Genomic DNA, 14277 nt, shown 5'->3' on the forward strand with positions numbered 1-14277 from the left:
CAAGCCCAGGAAAAACACACACAGGCATCTCAACAAACTAACATATCTCTGAAAGGAGTATTTATATTCCCATAAGCTTTATTATCTGCAGCCAGTCACCACAGACACAGTATGCAGCCATGCATGCATGATCATTTAAGCCTAGTGCTTGCAGTCACAAAAATACTGGAATGCCAGTAGCTCCAAAAGATCTTTAGAAATCTATAGGCCATGTAGCTATTGGTATTTGGACAGCAAGGCCAAACCAAGAGTTCCAAACCACCATTTCTCACCTGAAGAAAGTATTTTCCTGCAGGAAGTACAAGCAGTCAAAACAAACCTGTAGGCAAGCAAGGAACAGAAGTATGAAAACAAGAAATTAATTGAAGTAAAAAAGAAAGGAATAGACTTAATCAGACACACAATGAACTCATAAGCACTTCACAAGACTTCTCAATACAATGCACCAGTCCAAAGGATGTGCAACTGTTCTTTTTTAAAAGATCCCACTGTATCCACGCAACTAGAAAACCATCAAGAGCACAGTTTAAATACTGACAACAATCATTTGTAGGGCTGAGCATTAAACCCTTCCCCTGTCCCACGTACATTTTTAGCTCAGTTCACAGTGCTCACATGTGTACAGGACAGTATTACACAGGCAGGACAGCTAGGGTCAGCATGTCAAATTACAGCTACAGACAATACCTATCTTCTGCAGATTCAGTTATAAATAAAATATGCAGTTACAAAGGATTTATCATCCCCTACTATTAAATCTGGGGTTGTGCTCTCCTTTCCTGGCCAAGAGGGAGAATTTAAATCAATATCATTGCCTAATTCACACAGGAGCTACAGGAGCAAAAGAAGTGCTACAGAGAGCTTAGCCAATTAAAGGTAAGAAATAACTGCATGCTTCTTACATTTCAGTCAAGGCAGTACCATTGTGAGCAATTACTACTCTAGCCTCATTCCCAACTTGACCTTAAAATTACATGCAAGCATTTTACTCTCAGCCTGCTCAAGTAAAATTTCCATTAAGGAGACATCTCTGAATTTATCAGCAAGAACATAAACTACTGAACTCTTCCACAAGCTGACTTAGGTCAAGTAACATGCATTCATCTAAGCCACCTTAATTCATTACTATGAAACTTTAGAAGTCGCACAAAAATTAAAAGAGAGAGTTATACTATAACTGATCTTTGCTTAAGCCTTCTCGCTTGACTTAAACTGGTTCTGTGAAAGGATCCTTACTCATTATAGAAAATTAACTGAACCCAGGTCAAAAGCACTACTTACAGAGATGCTCCATTATAAATGTAATGTACAGTGTCTGCTGTACAGACACTTGCAAAAGGTTAACTGAAGTCATTACCATTGCTTTAACATTTTATATAAATTTCCTACTGCATACAACACAAAAAAATTCTGCAGTCTAGTGACATTTATTTTATTCAACTTGGACTCATCAACTTTCAGATACCTCTCCTGATTTATTTTTAAGCATTTAGGCTAGAAACAACAGGCTGGCATCACAGAAACATCTCTGGTACCCAGATTTTCAGTCAAAAAAGGAGATAAAACTGTTTTCCGAAATTGTACCTGTTTAGAGTAACCAAATCCTGGAATGACTACAGACTACCAACTGGTACAAAAATCCACTTTGTTGGCAGTAAGCCGTATCTGAACACGGACCTGCCAGGAAGAATACCACAGTGCCTCCCAACCATACGCATTACACAGGTACGACATGACGCACCTTTGGGGTCAGCGAAAAGATCCACCGTAATTTCTGTTTTTTTAAAACGTTTCAAAGGGACGGAATGCAGCGCGATAAAGAAATGCTCCAGATTTAATGGGACAGAAAATGAACAGAAGCCTCCAGCCGGCGGTACCATCTACGGAACCTTCCCCCTGACGTGTTGAACATCTGGCAGGGCAAGCACCTGCTCGGCGCGGGTTCCGCACTCCCGGCGCAGGGTGACGTACCAGCCTCCCCGCCCGAGCACTCCCGGGATCCAGACCCGTCAGGGCTGCGCAGCTCCCGCCCCCCGCCGCACCCGGCCCGCCCGGCGCCGCTCCGCACCCATCAAATCCCCGGCTCGGGCCCCGGCGCCGCCGCAAGGTCACTCGGCCGCCGCCGCCGGACGGGCCCGCGGCGCCTGCGCTCGGCCCGCACAGACCCACCTGCCCGCGCAGCTCTGCGGGCCGCCGGGCGCGGGCGGCGATAGGGAGCCAGGAACGGGGGAGCGGCCGGGGCCGGCCCGAGCCGCAGGCCTCAGTGCGCCGGGCCACAGCGAGGCGGCAGCGGCCCCGCTCGGCGCCGGGGGCCGCAGGCGGGAGGCGCCGCCCGGCCCGGCCCTTTGTGCGCGGGGACGCGCCCGCCCGGCCTCCCTCCCCGTGTCTCCCCGCCGCGCCGCGGGCCCGCAGCGCGAGGCTGGGCAGGCAGCCCGGCCTGCCCGGGCGCCGCCGCGCTCTTACCGAGGGATCTGTACGGGAAAAAGGGTTAGAACGGAGCCGCCCCGCCCGGGCCCGCGGCGCGCCGAGCCCCACGCACCGACCGCAGCCGCACAAAATGGCCGCCGCGATGCGGCGCCGCCGGGGGGCGGGGGCCGCGGGAGCCTCGCCCACTCCGGCCGGAGGGCGCGCGGAGGGAGCGGGGCCGGGCACTGAGCAGGGAGGGGCGGCCCCAGCGAAGAGCCCTGCGGGGAGCGGCCCCGCTGGGTCCGGGGCGGAGGTGTTGGGGAACCACAGTGCCCTGCAGGGAGCGTGAGTGCGGGGGGTGGGACAGGGGTGAAATACAGGCGAGAGATCCCTTGAGCGTCCCTTGAGGCGTGTGTCGGAATGCGGGCGCTCCTGCGCGCACCCGCCCATAGCTGTCCCAGCCACCGCCGGCTGAGCTCGGTCCCATGGATTGGTGCCCCATGTGCCGGGCCGCGTGTGCGCCTGTGTAGTGCCCATCAGAAGGGGTCGTCACTGCCCCTCAGCCCTGTTCACCCTCTGGTATAGCCAGAAGACTGTGGGTTCTGCTGTGGGGGCAAATTAATTTTATTTTCCTTTTTTGGTGGGTTAAAACCCAAACCAGATTGACACAGAAGAGCAAAGATCTATGTATGCTGGAATTCTTAATGTCTAATATTACAATGTTTCACTGTGGGTGATAAATTCTTCCTGGTTCAGGTAGGTTTTCTGTGATAATCCTTGAAATTCTGTTCAGACGCCACATACCAGCAGAGGATTGCTGCCTCTCAGGTTTCGTGATTGAAAGAACTGCTACACAGTGTAACTGTTGTGACCAAGGTGTCCACGTAGTGCCAGGGTTGCCAGTGCTGTTGGGCTTTGGAGGAAGACACAACATGGCCCAAGTGATTTTCCCTTCTGTCTTCCTCCTCCTCCAGCTGTGGGAACTGCTGTTGCTTCATAAATCTGTCTGCTTCTTTGACATCTGCCTCAGCCCAGTGCCACAAGTATCGAAGGACCCAGAGAGCACAAAGGATTGTTTAAAGCAGAATGTCCCCATAAGTGTACTGCAATAGATGCTAGTGCTTTTCTGACAGAGCCTGTGAACTGTGTGCTGGGAATCTGGAGAAACAGAGTGGCTTGCTAAAAATACTGCAACAGGCTAAAAAAAAGAAAATGTTGAAAACACAGTTTTCAGTTTGGATTTATATTTTAACCTGTAAATCTCACAAGTGGTCTTACCATTGCAGGTTTCTAGAAGAGAAAATAAATGCAGAAAGAATTAAAATAGAAAGCAACTGGAAAATAACCCTAAAGTTTTGAGCAAAATAGAAATTTATTTTATTTTACCAAGACATCAGCATAGTGTTTGTGTAATGGGTTTTTTGACAGCACTGTATTTCATTCTGGAGTTTCATCACTTAAAAAAACCTACAGGCTCTTAGCACACCTTCCCTGAGAACCACTTCCTTCTCCTCTGAAATAGGTCTTCTTAGATCCCACTGGACTCCTCTGCTTTGCTGTTCCCACTGAGAGCACATGGCTTTTGGTAGTTCAGGGATACATCTATGCCAATTTGTGACATTTCTCCTTGTTCACTGTCCAGGGGTCCAGCTTCTCTGTCTAATGTTAGTGTCCATGGTTAAAATGATCATGAGCGCTCAGACATTGCCATACTTGCCTGTTCTGGCTGGCCATGGGAGTGGCAGCCCTTTCCAGGGAACAGGAACAGCGCTCTGCTGCAGACACCTGGCTGGTCTCTGCCTGTTCTGATGCAGGTTGCAGACAGACCCTGCTTGGATCAGCTGGATCACTTTGGGTCCAGTGTTTCCCCACATATCAAGGAAAGCAGTAAATGTGGAAAAACGAAGCTTTTTTTCTTTTTTTTTTTTGAGGCCTGGAAAGGAGCCCAAACTGCTTTCCTCTGTCCTCTCTGCTCACCAGACCCTGCCAAGACTTTGGGCAGAGACCTCCTTGCTCCTGCCCTTGCTGAGCTGCTGCAGTTTTGCACTGTGAACTTCAGTGGATTTCTCTGCAGAGATATCACCATGCTGGGAACATCACAGTCCATGCTAGTTGAATAAAGTGTGGGGCTCACAGCCCTCACAGCTGAGCAGTCCACGTGGCACAAGGAAGCTGGGGCACAGCTGATGCTACTCCTCCCCTTGCCAAGCTGGAGAAGAGCTGCAGCTGGAGCATGCGCCAGAAACTGTTGCGGCGGGTGAGGATGGTAGAGTGCTGTGACCTTCCCAGGGAAGCATCTCCAATGGGACATCCCTTGGGCACACAGGCATGTCTGCCCTAGTGATTTCAGCTCTAGCCCTGAAAAGGGCTATTGGATGGCTGCAGTTCCTCAGGGACTCTGAAGAAAGGGACAGGAGTCTTCATATGGGGTTCCATGAGAAGCCTTTATTGTCTTCCTCTCAATGGGGTCCAGGGACAAAGACTGACCCCGGAAGAGCCAGGATTATATAGGGAAGGTAGAGTGCGGGGGTAGAACAGCAGGCCCAGTGGTCTGAGGGCACAGGGGTGGAGCAAGGGGGAAGGGCCAATAAGAGACAAATAATACACATATGGGGGAAAGGCAGGTTGGGGGTAGCTTTACAACTCACCATGACAGCAGGCTCTCAACCAAAGCCTCTCCCTCAGGGGGAAGTGCAGCCAGCTAAAGTTTATGGGCTCTTTATACAAGGGAGAGTTGTTGCACTCTTGGCTGCTTTGTTGGTTCCCACAAAAAAATTGCTTTGAGAGCAGAGAAACATTCTTGGGCTGTGCCTCTCTCTGTTTCTCAAAAGCCCCGTGGTAATCAATCACTACCTCCAACAGATTGCTCTGCCTGCCTCTTGCCTTTGTGCAATGAGTGAGGCTGGAAGGGCTCTGTAGTGTAAAAGCTGTCCCAAGGAAGCAGGTGGGCTGGATGAATGGGCACCAGAGACCTTGCCAAATCCAGCCAAGGAGGGGTAGGAAATGGGAGCTGATGGGGACAGCAGAAACCAGGGCAGGGGAGACTGGTAAGGTGGCAGAAGGGTGTTCTGGGTTAAATGGGAGCCTGAGGAAAGAGGAGGTCTTTCCCTCAGCCTGTATTTTTCTACTGTTTCTCAAGATGTGAACCAGGAATTAGATGTTGCCAAGGATGGGCCAAATAGCCAGTTTACTGCAATTCCCTGAGTTGTGGTTGCTTGCCCATAACAGGGAAGAAGGTCTAAAAAGGGAAAGGGGGAAAAAGCAGAACCCAAACTGCGCATCTTTGGTGTGGCAATTCCTCCCATTCCTTCCTGTTGGTAAGGAAGCTTTGCCTCACAGAATGACAGGACAGGGGAGGGGTGAAGGGGCCTGTGGACAGGAGCTCTCACAGCCAAGTCATACAGAAGGAGCGGCCCACAGGGCAGTCCAAAGGGGCCTCCAGGTAGGCCTCCCTCCCCTCTTGGTGTGGTGGGCGGTTTCTGTGATGCAATGTCAGTGGGGTGATGTGACAATGCATTGATGTGATATCTCCATGATGTAACAATGCCCCATGGCTATATTTAGCCAGGAGACCAGCTGTTGTGTCTCTGGAACAAGAATCAGAGTGGGATCACAACACCATGAGAGGTCTTGGCAGGAGCTGTGGAGCACCATCCCACTGCTGGTGTCCTGCTGAAAGGCAGAGGCACTGCTGAGTGCACTGGGAATTAGGGGGAAGGGGACCACTGGGCCAATAGAAAGGGCTCTGCTGGGGAGCCTGAGACATGGGGTGATGCTCTAGGTCCTCAGGACTGCCATGCAGGAGGCTTATTGGACAACACCTTTGTGTCTGTGTCTTCCCATCTCAACCCCAGAAGACCACACCAGGAAAATGGACCCTGAACTGCTGAACATCCCACTTGCAGTCAAGATCCCTGTTGCACCTGGATCCAAGCCTGTCTTCTGCAGGGGAAAGCTGGGTGAAAAGGTAAAGGAAGTAGAAAGGAGTCAAAAATCTTTCCTCTTTCACAGAGTCCCCACCATGCAAAAATTTTCTTGTGGTCACCTGCTCTACAGCAGGAGCTGCAGCCCTTCAACTGGACAAGACTAGGCAGGAGAAGCTCCAGGCCTCCTGGAATACAGAGGAGAAAGCACTTGTCTATCTTTGCACTGGTTTCTGGCACTGTGCATATGTGTGGCTGGACCCCTGCCTTCAGCAGGCAGCTGTGTGTGTCCAGGTGCCAGGGCAATGAGCCCCTCCAACTCATCCCACAGTGTCAAGCCAGGCCCTGGGGCACCTGTGAGGGAGATTCCAACCTTCTCCTTCTTGCCTTCTTGGCACCTTTGGAATAGCTTGGGCTTCACTGCTCGGGGAATACACACACTATTGTCCTCCAGCTTGTACTGCACCTTCCCAATGTAGAGACTTTCTGGAGGCAGAGGCAGCTGACACAGCCCTTGGGCCTGCCTGATTTGAGGAGACTGGTTTCATCCATTCTCCACTGGCTGCATTTGAACCTTTGAAGGTTCTTTTGTGGATAGGTCTGCAGTTCTTCCTGGTGGCCTAAGATACCTTTTTGCTGGTGGGGTTGCTGTGGGGTTTGTCTTCTCTCCCCTAACACATCACAGTCCAGCCTGGCTCAGCCCAGCCCTGTAGTCTGTCTGTGAAGGTCTCTGTGCCTACAGAAGGATAGAGAAGACCTTTACTTTTCACAAGTACCATGTGGTACCTCTTTGCTGCTCTCTCCTGCCTCCTTCGTACTCTGGAAACTCTCTTACAGCTCCACTGGCTGTTTCCTTATTTCACTCTGGATGATCCCTACAGCCACCACCTCAGCCCAGCATACAACTGCCTGCATGACCCTGCCCTTCAGGACTACCACAAGCGCAAGGATGTGCTGCAGTTGCTGAAGAAACAGGGTTTTGTCACCACTGACAACAAGGTAGGTTTGGGTGTTGGGCTGATCAAGAACAGCCCTCTATCAAGCAGGGCTCCCACAGCCCTTGCTGCAGCCTCCTGCTGCTGTCAGAGGGCAGGGCCGTGTGCTGGTGTCCCTGGGAGCAGAAGCAGCACCAACATTCCTCTGGCAAGCCCCAGTCCTGCCCTTCTCAGCCTGCCCCACACTGCCTGTTCAGCCCTGGCTGGGGGGACATCAGTGCCCCAAGCACTGGGGTCTGGGGGGAGGGCTTGGGGGCAGCTCCCCTCCCACTGGGGTCGGGCTGTATCAGGGAAGGCCATCTGCGTGGCTTGACTGGGCTTGGGATTCTGCCCTCGTCCTTCCATAGGTGGTTTGCACTCTGAAGGAGTTCAGTGAGTACAGGGAGTACCTGACCAGGATCAAGTTGAAATCAGAGAAGATCTTGGGGCAGCAAGAGGTAGGCAAAGTGTTGTGTTCAGAGGCACAGAGCTGTTCAGGGCTGTGCTGCTGGGCTGGGCGCTGTGGCGGGGAAAGGACTCCATGGCTGGGAGCGCAGGGCACTGAGCTGGGCACGGGCAGCAGAGCCATGTGCTGGCACACGCAGTGCTGAGGGAAAGAGGCCTTCTCTCCTGCCCTTACGGCCTGCCTGAAGCAGAGTGCTGGCCTGGGCCCACAGGAGGCCTCAGAATGCAAGGGCTGAGCAACGTGAGCCTCAACCTGGTGCCACCTTTCAGGAAGGGCTTCTGCCATCCTGGGCCAAATTAAAGGATGGCCCCAACCTGCCAGGAACCACCAACACTTCCTGCTGGGGCAAGCGGCGGCTGCAGCTTTGTTATAGATACATATTATATTATTCACTTTTCGTTAATATTAAAATAAATGTTATATGTATAAGGTTAGAAAATTTTGTTGTATTAATATAGTTCCTTCTACTTCTGTTATTGAGGAAACTTAGAAATAGTGGTGTAATACATATATATGTTGAGCTATGGCACAGTATTAAAGCAAAAACTACTTTTGTTTGTATAACCCAAAGACTGAAAAAGATGGTTAGAGATCCCCCTGCATTCTTAGATTATCTTATCCAGATGAAGATAGCGGTGACCAGAGCTCTGGGGGAGGAATTTATTGCACCTCTGTTATCAGGGAATGTGAAACTCGGTGGAGCTAAGAAGATTGATCAATTGGGGAGGGGGCGAGTTGGGACTAAACAAAGAAACATCTAAAACTTAAGAGGAATGTTTGAATTATGTATGAGAATTTATGAATATGTAGTAGGGTGTTGTAGTATGTTTTTTCAGTTCTGTTACAATTGTTAGTATTTCATCTGTTTGGTATGTTCCTGGTTCTCCCCTATTTACTGCTTTGGTTGGTTCCATTTGTCTGTTATGTAAACCCCTCCCAGTTTTACTGAATGTTCCCGGTCAATCACCTTTACCCTGCCCCATCTCCCCCGTCCATCATCATAAACTCCACCTCTCCTTCCAGCTCCTTCCATGTACATCATCCCTTCCTTGACATGTTATTGGCTGTTATGTTATGTTCCCGCCTTCTTTGTATCCCCATTGGTCCCTGACATTGTAACCTCCTCCCCTTACCCCTCCCTCCACGAGCTCCCATTGGATCCTGGACTGTGCCCACCCCTGAGATAAAATCCAGTGCACAGAGATGCTCTGGGCTCTCTTCGGTTCTGATTTGTCCCAGCACAGATCCTTGTGCTCATCCCCTCTCCCAAATAAACCTGTTCCTGGGAAGTACAGCCGAGTGAGTCTCCTCCTTCCTTCTGCCATCACCCACAATGCCTGATTTGGCAGAGCCCGGCAGGATTCAGTGCTCTGAAGGTTCTGCTGTGGGATCGCCTTTCCCCTGCAGTTCCCCACTCCTGGCGACTGCCCGTGCCGGAGTGGCACCATAGAGCTAGCCCGGAGCTCTGGTGCAGCCAAGAGCAGCGTCAGTAGCGTTCTGTTTTTAAGGGACAATCTTTTGTTGGTAAGGTGTGCTCTCTGGGCAGAATGCTGAGGCACCAGCCATATTTGCATATTTTGTTTTATTTCTATCTCCTAATTGTCTTTCTATTAAACTTTTTAAATTTCATATAAAAATATGTGAATTTCATCTTTCACAAGCCTCAAAAGCCTTCTAGCCCACTGCCACCCAAGAGCTGAAAATCAGGGGGATGCAGAAAAGGGAGAGCAACTTTGGACAAGGGCCAAACTTACTCCAGAGCTGAACTGGGCCAGAAGGATGCCAATACTGCTGCTGACTCCCAGAGGAAGCCAGATGGCACTGCCAATGGCCTGTTGAATGCTATGTTTGAGGAACTAACTGCAGCAGAAGCCAAGAAGCTTGAAGAGCTGGTTGAGACTGTGGTGCATAGAGTGTTGGAGAGGCTGAAGATTCCTGTGAATCAGCTTGTCAGCTTTTTACAGCGGGCTGCTAGGGGATTCAGAGGAAGACTTTAAGGCAACTGCATGAGAGTAGAACTTTCAGATACTTCGCTAGATCACCATCGGAAAATGGAAGTGATGGCAAAAGAGCTTGTAGCAATGGTGTTGGAGATCTTGGGGGACCCTCTTGTATTCAGCAGATCCAAAGCTGCTGAGACAGGGGTGGCAGTCAGGTGGGAGGAGCTGCCTCTTGCTGGAAGAGCCACTGAAACAGACACATACAAGGACACTGAAACAGGACTGCAGACAGAGCACTTTCACAGACTTCCCTTGAGACACTCACCAGAGAAGTTGCTGAGAGTGTTCACTGCACTTTGGAATCCTCTGTAACTTCTCAGTTTGAGCAAGACACTAGTTGTGAGTACAGTGAAATCCTGGAGCTTCCTGGGACAAATGTCTCCAACAGACAACTGCAGCCATCCAGTTGACACTTTCAAGGCAGGGCATGGAAGCAGGACAAGGATTCCCCAGGGCATCTGAACAGCAGAGCCTGAAAGCAATGTTGCCTATACCTGCAGAAGGGGTGGGGTGTGTGAAAACCATGGAGCCTAAGGCTTGTACAATGGTGAAGAAAAACTTGGAAAGAAAAATGAACCTAGAGTCAACAGCCTTAGCCAACACTTTGGATATAAGGACCATGTCAAATCAGATTGCTGACTCAGTATTAGAGCGGATCAGTCAACCTGGACCTGCACCAACCCTCAAAGAGAATTTTCAAGGGCCTGTTGCAAATCCACCCACAGTCCAAGGTGGAATGGAGAGCTGTGCTGCTGAGGACACTCTCCCTTCCATGGACCCATAGCCTTCCCAACAACCCAGGTCAGAGCCCAGCACTGAGCAGAGCGCCCAAAGCTCATGTGAGGCAAGTGAGGTATGTGACTGGAGAGCTGAAGAGCCCTTGGACAGTAAACACAGGTTGACATTGCCAACCTTGTGCTGGCAATAAAGAGTTTATTTCCAGGGCCTTGCTTGTGTTTTCTTCGAGCTAGATCATACTGTCTCTGGGCATTTTCCCTACTATAACCTATCTTCCCTTCTTCAGCCTCTGTCATGCTGAGACCAAATTTTATAGGAAATTTGAGGTAGGGAGGCAAGGAGTAGCCAGCATTTTTGTCTTGTTTAGCAAGTTTTGCTGTTGAGTGAGTGGAAGGATGGGTTTGCACCTTCTCTGCTTTCTCTGGTAAGGAGTCCAAGTGTCACCTATAAAGCCTTTATTTATGCTCAGCATGAGCAGAGTTGTGCACTCCACAGGACTCACTGTGAGGGAGCAGCAGGAGCTGTGACAGGACAGTTGAGTGGGAACCAAGCTGACAGGGCACTGCCCTATCCAGCACCGGACAGACCAGTGGTAAAAGGGAGCAAAGCAGGGACAGTGACCAGATGAGCACTGGAAAATCCTACAATGATGAGGCAGGCCAGGAGAGGAAGTCAGTGCATGGGCTTGGACAACGATCACCATCATCACAAAAATGGCTGACCCAGCTCAGCAGAGGTCCAAGGACAAAGCTCTGTGGTTAGGCAACGTTCCTGAGAAACAGGACAAATCGGAGTTTGAAAATGGCGCGGGTTCGGACGGATCCCTGAACACTACTGCGCATGCCCAGTACAGCAGTCTGTGCAGAGACATCACTGCGCATGCCCAGTACAGCAGTCTGTGCAGAGACCTCACTGCGCATGCCCAGTACAGCAGTCTGTGCAGAGACCTCACTGCGCATGCCCAGTACAGCAGTCTGTGCAGAGACCTCACTGCGCATGCCCAGTACAGCAGTCTGTGCAGAGACCTCACTGCGCATGCTCAACCGGCACCGTAAACGGAGCATGCGCATTGCCACCGACTCCATTTTGTAACCCCCGAGACTCGGAACCTCCACCTACAACGCCACCTCTGGCTGCTTCTGTTACTGCAGGGAGGTGTGGAGAGGAGCATGGAACAGAAATTCACTTGCGACCAACAAGACTCTAACAGTGAGAAAAAGATTGTATCCCGCGAGAAGGGACAGATTTGTAAGATGCAGGTTCACCGGATCCAGGAAGACACACATCAAATCTGAAATCATTGTAATTTTCAAGAAAAAGTTTAAAATCAATTGATTGGGGTGAAGTGAGAAGGAAAGATTTAAAAGGAAGGAGATTTTGACATAGCAGAAGAGCAGTTTATAGCCTTGCCAATGCACCAACACAGAAGGAGATGAAGGAAGCTTGTGACAGTGTGAGCTCAGCAGTTCAAAATACTGGACATGAAATTTCTACATCAAAAATACAAGAAATCTCGCCATGGAAATATTTTGGATGGAGACTAGCAAAAGAGTCAGTTAGGCCACAGAAAATACAACTTAGGACCAGTGCAAACAATTTGCAGGATCACTAATGTGAAAAACGACATTCACTGTTCTGGTAAATTTTAAAAGGTTTAATAAAAAAGACAATAAGAGACAAAGACAATAAAGTAAAGGCTTAAAAGAGCCGGGTGTTTGGCACTCTGCCAAGAGCACACCTGGTGCTTTGGAAACATTCTTTATATACCATTTCTAGTGCATCAACCTGATGCATATTCATAGACTTTATGCAAATTCAAAGTTTTCTATTAACTAGTTCACATTTTCCAGGAGCTGTTCAGCATGGCCACTCCTTGGGTCCACCTTTTTAGAGCATGTGTATTTCTCGGCTTGTGGTTTTAATCCTCTTCTTATCACCTTTTAATTTGGACCTTGGCTCCTTCTTTCCACAGACAGTGAGTGTTGATAATCAGCAGGGTCCTCATCATCTGTTCATTGAATTTATCCTAACGAAGCAGACAGTTCAAACATCCTATATTGACTATTACAGCAAAGCCATTTTAACACGATACATACAGCATTCATCTTAATTCTTGTGAAAAGACGATATTATATATCTATAACACTAATGATGAGCTCTCACCAATTTTTGACTTGCTAAGAGGAGACTGTGACATTACATCTCCAAGAACTCTCACACCTGAAGCTCAAAAGGCTCTTGATAGAGTAGCAGAAGCCTTTAAACAAAGACAAGCACATCGTTGCATAGTATCACAACCTTTTTTTCTTGCAGTGCTAGGAGAAAAAGTGCAATTGTATGGCCTCATATTCCAATGGGATATTTTGAAAAAAGATCCTTTTCTATTAATAGAGTGAATATTTTTACCCTATAGATCCCCAAAACCAATCTTTACAACACTAGAGAGATGACAGCTCACATCATAATCAGAGCCAGAGCAAGATTGCTGACAATGGCAGGCAAAGACTTTGCAGTGATTTACTTAGCATAAAAAAAAAATAAATTGATTGGGCAATGCAGAAATCAGAAGATTTACAAATTGCATTGTTGAATTATTCAGGTGTTCTATCCACTTTTAAAGTCCAAAGTTGTTGCAAGCAAAACTGAGCTTCAGAGAAAAGCCTATGTTGAGTGAAGTGCCTTTTGTTTTAATAGTAACAAAATAAGTTAGAACTTTTATGGATACCAAATTTTAATTTTGTTATATTTAATTTCATGTAAGTTTAGTGTTGGTAAGATTAAGCAAAGTTAAGTTTCACTATGTTTAGGTCTGAGTGCTCTTAAGTTTGGTTTTATCACTTTGATATTCTTTTGAGGTTAAGTTTTATTATTTCCTTCCATCAAAATTAATTTCTACCAGTTTAGAGTGTTGTTTAATCTGAGTTATTTTAGATTTTCCTAAAACATTGCTTGTCTAAGTTACAAGATATATAGTTATTTTCTTAGATAAGATTTGTTACAATCTCTGCTATTTTTGTTTTCTCTAGGCAACAAGGAAGAATAGTGACTGTTATTAATACTAAGAAGTTTAAAGGTTTTTTACTTTGTTTCATTTCTTGCCATTGATACATGAATGTTTTGAAAATATTATCTTAACTTCCTCAGACATTTATTGCTGATATATTCATTGTATAATGTGAATTTATAGATTTTTTATTATGAGTATTATTTATAAGGTATCATTATTGTATTTATAGACGGCTTGTCCTATATTTTAACACCTCTTTGTGTGATCACCTACAGGACAGGTGTCATCCTCAGGATCCATCTTTTTGTTCTCTCGTTGCAAAATGTAATTCTCTGAGCAGACTGTCTAGCTAACCCTGCACAGGTTTCTCTCATTCTTTAGTACTTTTTCTTGATTGAACAGGTTTGCTATGGGTTTGATTCAGTGCAGCTTCATGGTCTTTCAGTATTTCCAGAGTTAAGCTTCAGAGGGAACCAACTACTGGATGTTTTGATTAGTCTTTAATTGTTTAGAGCCTTATTTTTAAAATGTGTTAAGGGGCAGCCCCTCCCCACCCCATTAAAGCCTGGACTCTGGCCATGCCCTGGCTCTACCTGTATGGGAAATTTGCCAACAGACCCAGGTGTTTTCTGCATCAAAAAAATACTCAAGTTGCTTTGACTTGGCAATTTGACCCTATATATATATGTCAGCTGGACTAATTTATAAAGTGAGCTTGGAAGTCATTATCTGGAGATGATTATCCAATTCTTCACTGATTTGA

At 48.0% G+C, this 14277-nt stretch overlaps 2 protein-coding genes across 23 annotated transcripts in view; one reads left to right on the forward strand and one right to left on the reverse strand.

Moving 5' to 3' along the window:
• The window catches only part of PHF20 (PHD finger protein 20), a 77985-nt gene extending 75393 nt beyond the window's left edge, over positions 1–2592 (reverse strand). For 14 of the 22 annotated variants that reach the window (XM_058851022.1, XM_058851019.1, XM_058851039.1 and 11 more), the window contains exons 1-2: positions 2464–2592; positions 273–319 (exon numbers count right to left, since the gene is read on the reverse strand). The gene's annotated coding sequence lies outside the window, so the exon portion shown is untranslated. Of the gene's footprint in view, positions 1–272; positions 320–1741; positions 2075–2463 lie in introns of those variants that run through there. The other 8 variants (XM_058851026.1, XM_058851025.1, XM_058851020.1 and 5 more) reach the window with 6 other exon arrangements.
• A 95-nt stretch (positions 2593–2687) lies between these two features.
• FSIP2 (fibrous sheath interacting protein 2) lies at positions 2688–9063 on the forward strand. The gene is made up of 6 exons (XM_058850600.1): positions 2688–2751; positions 4387–4663; positions 6261–6373; positions 7167–7328; positions 7672–7761; positions 8039–9063. Exons 3-6 carry the CDS (start codon positions 6278–6280, stop codon positions 8225–8227), a joined length of 537 nt encoding a protein of 178 aa, XP_058706583.1. The 5' UTR covers positions 2688–2751; positions 4387–4663; positions 6261–6277; the 3' UTR covers positions 8228–9063.
• The last annotated feature ends 5214 nt before the right edge of the window (positions 9064–14277 follow it).

This window comes from Poecile atricapillus, chromosome 15 (assembly GCF_030490865.1).
Source record: "Poecile atricapillus isolate bPoeAtr1 chromosome 15, bPoeAtr1.hap1, whole genome shotgun sequence".
Lineage (NCBI taxonomy): Eukaryota > Metazoa > Chordata > Aves > Passeriformes > Paridae > Poecile > Poecile atricapillus.

Coding starts and splice junctions, on each gene's coding strand:
- FSIP2 (XM_058850600.1), top strand. CDS start 6,278: ATGGACCCTGAACTGCTGAACATCCCACTTGCAGTCAAGATCCCTGTT. Junction 6,374..7,166: donor GGGGAAAGCTGGGTGAAAAG/GTAAAGGAAGTA, acceptor ACTCTCTTACAG/CTCCACTGGCTGTTTCCTTA. Junction 7,329..7,671: donor TTGTCACCACTGACAACAAG/GTAGGTTTGGGT, acceptor GTCCTTCCATAG/GTGGTTTGCACTCTGAAGGA.